The sequence below is a fragment of the Asparagus officinalis genome, chromosome 7 (assembly GCF_001876935.1).
Source record: "Asparagus officinalis chromosome 7, Aspof.V1, whole genome shotgun sequence".
NCBI classification, from domain to species: Eukaryota; Viridiplantae; Streptophyta; class Magnoliopsida; order Asparagales; family Asparagaceae; genus Asparagus; species Asparagus officinalis.
The window spans coordinates 21357563-21368406 of NC_033800.1; the positions used below are offsets into that span (position 1 = coordinate 21357563).

The window sequence follows — 10844 nt, forward strand, 5'->3', positions numbered from 1 at the left end:
AAAAAAAAAAAAAAAAATTAAGAACAAAAAAAAAACCTCTTTCTAATTTCTCTCCCTTTTATTGGTTTGGAATTTCTCTCCTTTTAACTCTCCAAACTTTTTTTAGTTCTTTTGTTTGACTGTTCATTATGATAGCCTTTGTCGAACTGTAAAAATTTAACATAAAGAAAGTTTATAAGCATGTATATATGAAGATGAGGGGTGGAAAACATAGTGTGTATAAAAGGAGGGGCTTTGTCCTAATTTACCTTTCTTTTTTTTATTTTGAAATTTATACTTTATGAGTTTGAGAGGAAGGTTATTTACCCTATTTTTCCAATTAAATATAGTTCTTGTACAACGTCCAAGTTTCGTGTAAAACCCATTTCGAATTAATGCAAATGATGTGGTACTGATTGTCTCTCCATAAAGATTATTTATGATTGTTTCTTTGTTTAAATTTTACATTTTCTCATTTGGGTTACCTTCTCTTTGCATATTGATTGAATCCCAATTATTCAAGTCTTAAAAATTCAATTTTTGGGTAAAAACGGACTTTACTTTCATGGGCTTGGTTTTATCTTTGGAGATTTTATAATTCTAATATCTTTTTTGTTATCTCTCGAAGGAAAAATCCGATCCCTTTGGATTATGTAAAAAAATTTTCCGGCTTCTCTTGCTCTGGGTTTTATTTAAAATAGATTGTTTGATCTCTAATTTGTCTTTTCAACTATTTTAGCACTGGATCAAGGAATTGAGGACCAGCACAACTGTGAAGGATGAAGAGGGGTTTCCTAGCTTTGCTTTGGTTAACAAAGCCACTGGCCAAGCCATCAAGCACTCTGTTGGAGCACATAACCCTGTAAGTTACTTTGTACTCAAAATTAATTAGTAAAAGCATCTACATTTTAACAAATGGCTAGAGAGAACTTTGCACCCATTACATATTATCTTTTTCTGGGCAAGTTTATTATCCTTTTCTGGGCAAGTTTATATTACGTTCTCATGCACCAAACATTAAAAAAGGAAAATAAGGAGAATCATTTCCTGCTACCCCGAAATGTCCAGCTTAAATCAATCTTTACTTGTTAGTTCTAATACTAAAACCAACTTATAATAAACAGGATTAATAGTAAGATATGCGTGGAAGTAATTAAGCTTAGGTTAGAACCAAAAATGAAATAAATAATTAGAAGGCAAGTAGGGACCGGAGCCTTTCATTTATTATTTTGTGGGTGTTTAGATGGATTTAGAGAAGAAAATGATAGTTCAAGGGGTAAAGTGAGAGTAAGAATAGTTTATTATTTGATAGGTTAGAGGACAAGTAGGGGCCGGAGCCTACTAATTACAGTGCCTGGGAAAAGGGCTTACTGAGTCTCTCTTTGGTGCTCTTTTGGTCTTGTCCTAAATGACCAATAGGTTGTAAAATTGGATTTCTTGTTTAAACGTGTGATGAATTAACATTTTCATTTCCTTTCATGGGAGAATCTGTTTTTTCATTTTGAATAGTTTATTATTTACTATATGGTTATGATTTGTCCTGAATAAAATATGGTAATTAGCGTAAAACATGAACGGATCTTTAACATATCAAAATAGTCACTTTGTGAGATAGAATTTCCTAGATGGGTGGAGGTTAATGCATGAGCCAAACCTGTCACACCCCGGGCCCGCGAGCCCGTTGACACAAGATAAGCCGTGGGACCAACTGAATGTAACGCGTTGTTTGGCTAAATCCATTACCAAAAAGTGCTAGCACTTGTTACATTTGAGTATTCAGCTTATCTATTTAAGCCACTCCAACATTTCACACATTCCCGATGTGGGACTATACACTAGGGGGTCTCACAATCACCCCACCTTACATATGCGACGTTTTTGTCACGAAATGACAATTGGCACATTCCAGTATCGCCAGGCAATGTGGACTCTAGATGTGGCTCCCATCATGCTCACACGGTGTAGCACTTTACCCCACATAGCACTTAGCTCTATACTTCTGGCTGAAGACAACTGCTCTGATACAATTTATCATGCCCTTGGCACGCGAGCTTGTTGGCATGATATAAGCTATGGGACCTACTGAGTGTAACGTGTTGTTTGGTTAAATCCACTACCAAAAAGTGCTAGCACTTGTTATGCTTGAGCCTTGGGCATATCTATTTAAGCCACTCAAACATTTCACACTTTCAAACCTATATATGTTCTAAAGCGTGACTCTTTAATGAGGTGAATAGATATTCTAGATGTAAGGTCAAAGTAAGAAAAGATGGTCCGATATCCTCTTTATGCACTTCACAAAACAAACACAACTGTCCATCACCTCACCTTCCCTGTTCTTTAGATTTTGCATAGTTTATATCTTGTTCTTGAAAACCTTAATGCAATTGTTCTCCATAGTGTATGGAATATCTCCAAATTCTGTGAAAACTTTCTGCACTTGTAACCTGTCTAAGAAAACACAAACATAAACATGTTTTTGTTGAATATCTTTGGTAATGCTGATAATATAGCTTACTTGCACTATTTATTTTTAGTAACTTGAATTTGAAATGCTCAAATTTTAGCCCATTCTCGTTTAGGTTCGGTTGGTTCCTTACAATCCTGACTACCTCGATGAGTCCGTTCTTTGGAGTGAGAGCAAAGATTTGGGTGATGGCTTCCGCTGTATAAGAATGGTGAACAACATTCGCTTGAACTTTGATGCTTTCCATGGGGATGAGGACCATGGTGGAGTTCATGATGGAACACCTGTGCACCTCTACGAGTGGTTCAAGGGAAAGAACCAAAGGTGGAAGATTGCTCCCTATGGTAAGTGAAGTTATAATCTTGAAATTTGTATAAACTGATGACTTCTTGTTTATGCTTATTGTTGTTGATTCTTATTAAGGGAATGAAATAGCCGGTAATATGCCACCAACAAGGAACCCAACGGTGAGAGTATACACTAAAGCAGCCGAGGATTACTCACTCACGGTTAGGAATGGGGATGTTGTTCTCGCGCCGGCTAATGCTAGAGATGAGTATCAGGTAATGGAAAATTCCGGTTCTAAATCTTTTTAACTTAAAACTGAATTTTGAAATCATGCTCAAAACTAATGCAACAAGTTGTTTATTGGTGATTGAACTTCTTCTCCCTATGCCAGAGAATAAATTTAGTGTTGCTGTATGTGTTATTGAAATTATTATTATTATTATTACTACTACTATTGTTACTACTGCAGTTGCTTCATCCAATGTTCTTCGTTATAGACTTAGGTTTTTTGGGTTGCCCATTTCTTTTTGTTTTTCTCTCTGACATCTCTCTCTTCAGCAATTTTCTTGTGATTATTATTCGTTTCTTTTTGTTTCTCTCTCTGACATCTCTCTTCTCACCAAGTTTCTTGTGATTATGGTTCGTTTCTTTTTGTTTCTCTCTGACATCTCTCTTTTCAGCAAGTTTCTTGTGATTATTATTCTTTTTCCGCTTTAACCTTGCTTTAACCTTATTGTTTTGTTTTCCTGTAGCATTGGTACAAAGACATGAGGTACGGTAACACTGTGAAGGATGAAGAAGGTTTTCCAGGTTTTGCTCTCATCAACAAAGTCACTGGTCAAGCTCTGAAGCACTCCTTGGGAGCACACCAGCCTGTAAGTTTCCCAATTCATTATAGCACATCAAAATATTTCTGTACACTGCAGTTATTAACTAGAATGCTTCACTATCTTGTAGTTCATCTTGTATGTCTTAAGTTCTCTTAAGTTCTACAAAAATAAAGGACCAAGTGGCTACAAGCCTACAACCAAAAAGATTGATTTTTCTTTAGTGAAACAAGCTACGTCCTTGATATGTATCATAACAAATGCGATTGGCTCTTCTTCACTATGAATGAATAATCTGAACTTGTAGATTTGATCCTGATGAACAAAATGTAGTAGATAATCAACTAACTTCTGATAGTCATCTGAATACAAAGTATACAGAGAATGAGAAATGCTTTTGGCAAGCCAAATTAATTAGGAGAGTAATTGATGCTGAGCTCCCTAAATAAGTACTTAAAAGCTAGAAATGTAAATTTTATGATTGAAGTTAGGTCATTCAAAATTGGTCGCACCTTCTAAAATCAACTGTGGTTGCTGAAACTTTTACCCGAGAACAACCTTGGTAGATAATGCTAACACCACTTCCGCACTTGTTCTCGCGTAACTCCCCATCAAATTTCTTTGATTGTTTTCTTATATGATTATTTTCAGGTTCGCTTGGTTCCATATAATCCTGACTACCTTGACGAGTCAGTCCTTTGGAGCGAGAGCAAGGACTTGGGCGATGGCTTCCGTTGCATTAGGATGGTGAACAATATTCGCCTGAACTTGGAGCGAGAGCAAGGACTTGGGCGATGGCTTCCGTTGCATTAGGATGGTGAACAATATTCGCCTGAACTTTGATGCTTTCCATGGCGATGAGGATCATGTTCCGTTGCATTAGGATGGTGAACAATATTCGCCTGAACTTTGATGCTTTCCATGGCGATGAGGATCATGGCGGAGTTCAGGATGGAACTCCTATTCACCTTTACGAGTTTTTCAAGAAAGGAAAGAACCAGAGGTGGAAGATCGTTCCCTACTACTGTAAGTCCTCAAAGACGCTTAACAAAAATCTCATTGAACATATTTTGATACCTCAAATTTCTTGAATTAGTACCTACTATTTTTCCATGTCCAAATGCAGGATGAATGTGATGCTGCGGCCACCTACCTGCAATGAACCAGTGATTATGCTACTCTGTGAAAATAAGTTGTGCCTTTGGTTGGATGTCTTTATGTGGAATTTGTGATGGCACAAACAATTGCTATGGAACTTTAATGTATGTCTTATGTTGAATATGATTGTGGGAGATCTATTATGATGTGTCCTCTCTGTTTCTTTCTCTTGTTTTTGTTGTGGTGTTGGAAGTTGAATGTCTAGCTTATCACTTTATGTGCTCTTATCTTAGCCTCTTAGGATGCTTGCTGTTGAAGTGGTCGAAGATTTAGGCATCACAGGAATTTGACGAAAAATGCATTCATAAATCTACTAATTCTCGGTGAATGAAATTTGATCCTAATATGATTTCTGGGTTCAAGCCATCAGGATATGATCATATGATTGTTTAGTTTTGTGAACTAAGCTGGTACGAGTTATTTGTATCATATAGTGGCTTCTTTTATGTGCAACATGCTGCATGCAACACTGGAGTTCACCAGTGAGTTATTGGGGTTCCTAAAGTTCGGAATTCTCCCCCATCCTCTAAGGGGCTGTTTGGTTGTTGTTGGTAAAGTTGTGTATTTATGACACAACTTGAAAAGTTGTTGTCCACCTCATTAATTTTATTTTTATACTTTTCTTTGTTTGTTTTTTATTCCATTGGAATCATAAATTGTTTGTTTGGTTTGCAAATGTAACTTTAATTGTTTGTTTGGAAAGTGTAAAAAGTGGTCCCTACGCAAATGATCATATTGGTTGGAATTATTTTTTATTATTTTTTCCTGATTTCAATGTCAGCTTTCTTCTAAAATCATGTTTTTTTTATAAAATCACTTTACAAGCCACATCAGCATATGAAATCACTTTACACTATTTTCACAACTACAAACAAACAATTGAAAGTGATGAAAGCTGACATTGGAACCCACTTTTTTACAGTTTCCATCCTTTTACATGATAAAAACATACAACCAAACAGCCCCTAACTAAGTGGGCTAAATATATAAAGCCTCTATTTCTAAACGGAAGATCTTTATCGTCCTTCAACCTCTTAATGTTTTGGGCCGAGATAAACCCAATTTAGTGTTGAGCTTATTTGAAAATTAGTTTTCCATCTGTAGTATTTTTTTTTCAATCTTCTTTTGCTGAACTTTTACTTCTGTGCATACATCTTGGATTGGGCTTTAGGTATAATGACGTCTAGTTACGATGATAAATACGCCTCGCTGACACTTAAATATTGATCATTTTAAAATTATTTCCAATAACTTGTTTTGTTGAATAAGAGTGTAATTTTGTTTGACTTCAATACTAATTTATTGACTTATTTTCCCGACCACATTTTATAAATATATTAAAAATGAACAAACATTTTGTTGTGCACAGTAGAAATTTTGGCAGCACCTCGACGCAACAAGAGAGTAAGATCAAAATAGAAATTCCCGTTTCACAAAGGTAACAAGAACTAAAAGCAAAATATCTCAACAAAGTAGGATAACACCGAGACAAACGAATTTTACGTGGTTTGACAAATTTCCTACGTCCACGGGGCAAGGAGGGGGGAGATCTACTATTAGAGAGAGAGATAATACAAATAGGGTTTACAATCACACAACTTAAACCCACGAACAGGCTCTCAAATCTCACACAAATATCTCCCTCAAAATGATGCTCAAACTCTAAAACAGCTGCCAAGCTTCCGATGTTTTCTCCTGTTGCACGCAACCCAAAAAGACAGCCGCGTTTTTCCCTTTCACGAAGCCCCTTTTCACAGCCGCCTTTCTCTCTGCAATTTTCTCCATGCACGTTGAATGAAAAAAAACCTAGGAATATGTATTTATAGCCTAGTGATGCCGTTATGCGAAACTGGGCCTTGTGATTTGTCCACTGGTCTCATGCTCACATGTGTGGGTGTGCCCTCTCAAAAGATCCGCTGGACTCATCTTTCGTCCGTTGGATCTTGTGGCCTTACAAGCGTGAGTATGGGGCCCCCACGTGACTCCACCGTTCACACATTTCAAGTGGAAGATTGGATTAGTATGAAAAATAGTCTCATAAGGATAAGGATCTTAAACATCATTAAAATTTGACCAGAGGATTGTCCCATAAATGTGAATTTGAGCTTGTGCTTTTTGCTAGTCATCATAGTATCTGTACTCGTTGATCTCTTTAATTTGAAGTGTAAGGATTTATGGCTCTAGTTTGAACTGATCTAATTGGGGTATCAAGGCCTTAACATAATCCACACTTGTGTTTAAAATTTTGAAACACAATAATCAACCGGCCGAACCAAAATAAAATGTAAACTAGCAATTTGATCACGAGTACAAATTTTCATATGATTTTCGCCGTCGGCCTAGCCTCGGGCTGATTTCCTTCTGCCCTCTTTTTTTTTGTCAATGAAATTTTTTTATTCATCACCAAATATGAAAAAATTTGTGTACATCAAAGTTACAAATCAAGAGACTGATTATAAAATATAATTCTTCTGCACTCTTTGTCTGTTCATAGATTGTTGCCCGTGTTTTTTTTATGACGGATTTCATTAAAATTTGATAGGTCTTAATCAAACCAAAATTTTTCTATCTTTTAAGTGGATATTTTGGGTCACAACGTACCATTATAATTATTTTATTAATTAGACGACAATATTTCTTTGAAGTAAACTTTTAGTCTGAATGTGAGCCATCAATATAAAATGATTAATTATATATAAGATCAGTCATAATGCTTCTAGATGCTAAAGAATGTTCGGGATTTTGAAAAGTGTGTAATTACGAGTGAAAGGACCCAAATTCATTTGCATACTATTTACAAAGGGTCGAGATTCTCTTCGGTCTTGATTCTAGAGAATACCTCTAATTAGTTAGGTGGGCTAATGCTATTCGATTATCTCAGAGAGTCCCACAATTAAAAGTATTTTATATTATTTAAATAATTAATATCAGTGCGTTGGTGAAGAAATTTTGATCGATGAGTTATAGAGAATCTCTACAATCAAGAATGTAAGAGGACCTCTATCTATTTACAACCTATTCAAAATATCCTAGCCGTAAGAATTTGAATATTTGGTAATTTCTATGGACGTGCATAAGGATGCGCTTCATATCAACTCCCTCGTCGCGCCTCTCTAGTTAGAATAGCAAGAATATTTGACGTGTAACTGAGGAAATTTTCTTCAACAAAATAGGTTAATTAATATAGAAAAATAACATAAAAGCTCATTATGGTGACTAATGATTCGACGCGCAAGGTCTTTCAATGTTGTTTTCACGGAACAATATTAGGTCATTTTCCGTGTCCAGGTCAGATATATCTAGAACAAATAATATCATGACTGTAGCACTCGACGCGTAAAGACTAACAAACATGACCTGGTGAAGATTCTGACCGAGACTAGCATGTGGGTGCGTTGTTCATGTTTGTGCCAGGCTCGTTAAGTCCACAGCCTAAATATGGGAATGAGATACCTAGGCCTAATTTGCTAAATTTAGCTTTCAGACATTTGAGAAAAAAAATTCATATAGAGGTCCCTCTATTTATTTTTTTAAAAGTAAAAAAACAAGGCGAGATAACTTGCTTTTTTCATTAAGCAGTCAAGAAAGATACATTAGGTAGAATGGGGAGAAGAGGAAAATATTAGAACAAATAGAAAGTAAAAAATTAGGGAGAGAACCTTGTCGTCACATAATGCATAATTCCAAACGTCCGATGAGTTCGAGCAATAACCAAAAAAAAAAAAACAAAAAAAACAAATAGTACTCCCAACATCCAACAAGTTAGAACAATAATCCCATAAAAACAAACAAAGTATCTGTTAGACCCTAGAGGGGGGGGGGGGGGGATTAGGGCTTATGCTAATCTAATCATTTAAAAACTAACACAAGGGTAAAATAAACAATCTACACAAGTGATAGGGTAATATGATGAGCAATACACAAAGGCGATATAAGATATGAAAACAAGAATAAGAACGCCAATGCAATCACAAACAAAACGATATGTTTACGAGGTTCGGTCCCCACGACCTACGTCCCCGCTCCTCACCTCGAGGAGATCTCCACTATCACAACCGGGTTTTCTACGTTCACCCGAACAACGTTTACACCTCACAATACAATCACTATGTAATCACACCTCACACACTAAGTGTTGGTCCTAGCCGGTGTCCTCCTCCTCAAGTGCTCGGTTACAACCTCTCCCTAGGCACGTCAACCGACGCCACTCCTCTTGGATTCGACCCCGTCTCTCACCACACACTTCTCTCGGTGTACACGTGTATTACAAAGTGTTCAACACAATTAGGCTCACAAATACAGTTATGTTCTCTACAATAGATGAGAACACAATGTAGGCTCACACTCAATGTCACACAAACCCCACAACCCAAATTATACAATGTATGAAAATACAATAAGCTCAATGGTTGTGTGTGTAAGCAAAGAGTATCAATAAAACAATTAAACTCAATATATAAATCTAGCTTATGGAAATTAAGATCAAAACAATAAATAGCTAGAATTGAGTTTAAGGAAAACTTCTCTATAGATCAAGAGTGGAAGGAGAAGAGTTGGATGCTCAAACACCAATAGATGATCTCCTCAAGCTCTTGTGGAAGTGATTCACAAAACCAAAACACTCAAATGCTTAAAAGCTTATAAACACACTTTAAACAAACTTAAACCCTTGATTAAAACTTTCTTAAACTTATTTTAAAACTCTCTTAACTGACTGAAAAGACATCAGCGATGGGGTATATATACCCACTAGAAATCTCAGCAAAAAAACCCCCAAAACAAATGACAAAACAGCCCCAGAGAAACAGCTCAGAAATAGCCGTTAGAAGTCCAACGGTCATATTGTCGGTCGACCGAAAATCCCGTCGGTCGACCGATGAGAGCAAAAACACGAAGCAAACTTTCTGGACTAGCGTCGGTCGACCGGAATTTCTGTCGGTCGACCGATTTGAGCTCTCGGTCGACCGGACCGGTCGACCGACGACTCTCTGGAAAAATACTGACGAATGGTCAATTGACCGGTCGACCGTACCGGTCGACCGAAAACTGACATTCCAGAAAAAATCGGTTTTAGAGGCTGATTTTAAAACACTGTTTAAAAATATCAAATAAATTCCAAAAAATGTAAAACTTTGGGGAATGATTGTAGACATGATAATAAACATGCTACAATGATTGGTTATCAAAAAGGACTTCCCAAATGAAAAATATCATCATTTTACAAACTAGTCCAAAACATGAAAATATGAGATACTTGAATTTTGATGTTTTGACAAAAACGAAGTTTTGAAACTTTGTGAAATGTTTTTGTAGACTTAGTAAAACATGTATAAACTGATATTAAAGTCTATAAACTAAGAATACAATATTTTCACAAAATTGCATATTCTATGCAATGTTTTCAAAAACATAATAGAAAATATGAAATATAGAATTTCATATATATAACCATAAAAACTCAAAACATATGTATGTATATATATAACATAAAAACCCAAAACCATGCATGTATATATATAACTATATATATACATAGAAACCAAATACGTGTGTGTATATTATATTGAGCTTAGAGTACTTAACACACATAATATAAATCCTAAACTACATTACCCAAGCCGATCTTGATCTTCAATAAGCTTGACTTGGTACACTTGCGGATGAAGCTTTAACTTGGATCTTGAACTTTGAATAGCAAGGCTTCACCGACATTCCGCCAACCTCCTTTGGATATGATCGTTGAAGCTCTATTCCATCCATCCTCCAACAACGTTGTTTGTCTACAATACATAAGAATGTACAAACACTAGACAAACAACATTAGTAGTAAATTGTTTGTTAAACATCATCAAAACAAGAAGGCCAACAGTATCGATTGTTCATAGGCTGGAGCACCCAACATTAACCATAGATATAACATAGTTACATCCACAAAAAAGAGTTTCGAACTTGCAAGAAACAAATCCAGAAAGCTAATTAAGTTCGTCGAAACTGTCAAAGGCTATGGAGCTCGGAGGGAGTTATCGCTGACAGCATCCTCTGGGAAGTCCTGCTGCAGAGTATCCACTCCGAATTCACTGGTAATAGAGCAATTGTAATACATAAAGGGTATATATGTAATTCTG

General features: G+C 36.1%; 1 protein-coding gene across 1 annotated transcript in view; it reads left to right on the forward strand.

The window, feature by feature from the left end:
- Positions 1-4887, forward strand: part of LOC109850122 (ricin B-like lectin R40C1) — a 7554-nt gene extending 2667 nt beyond the window's left edge. The window contains exons 2-8 of the mRNA XM_020420047.1: positions 719-841; positions 2562-2790; positions 2870-3009; positions 3487-3609; positions 4213-4332; positions 4473-4587; positions 4688-4887. Of these exons, the coding sequence (XP_020275636.1) occupies positions 719-841; positions 2562-2790; positions 2870-3009; positions 3487-3609; positions 4213-4332; positions 4473-4587; positions 4688-4689 (852 nt within the window). The 3' untranslated portion in view covers positions 4690-4887. The remainder of the gene's footprint in view (positions 1-718; positions 842-2561; positions 2791-2869; positions 3010-3486; positions 3610-4212; positions 4333-4472; positions 4588-4687) is intronic.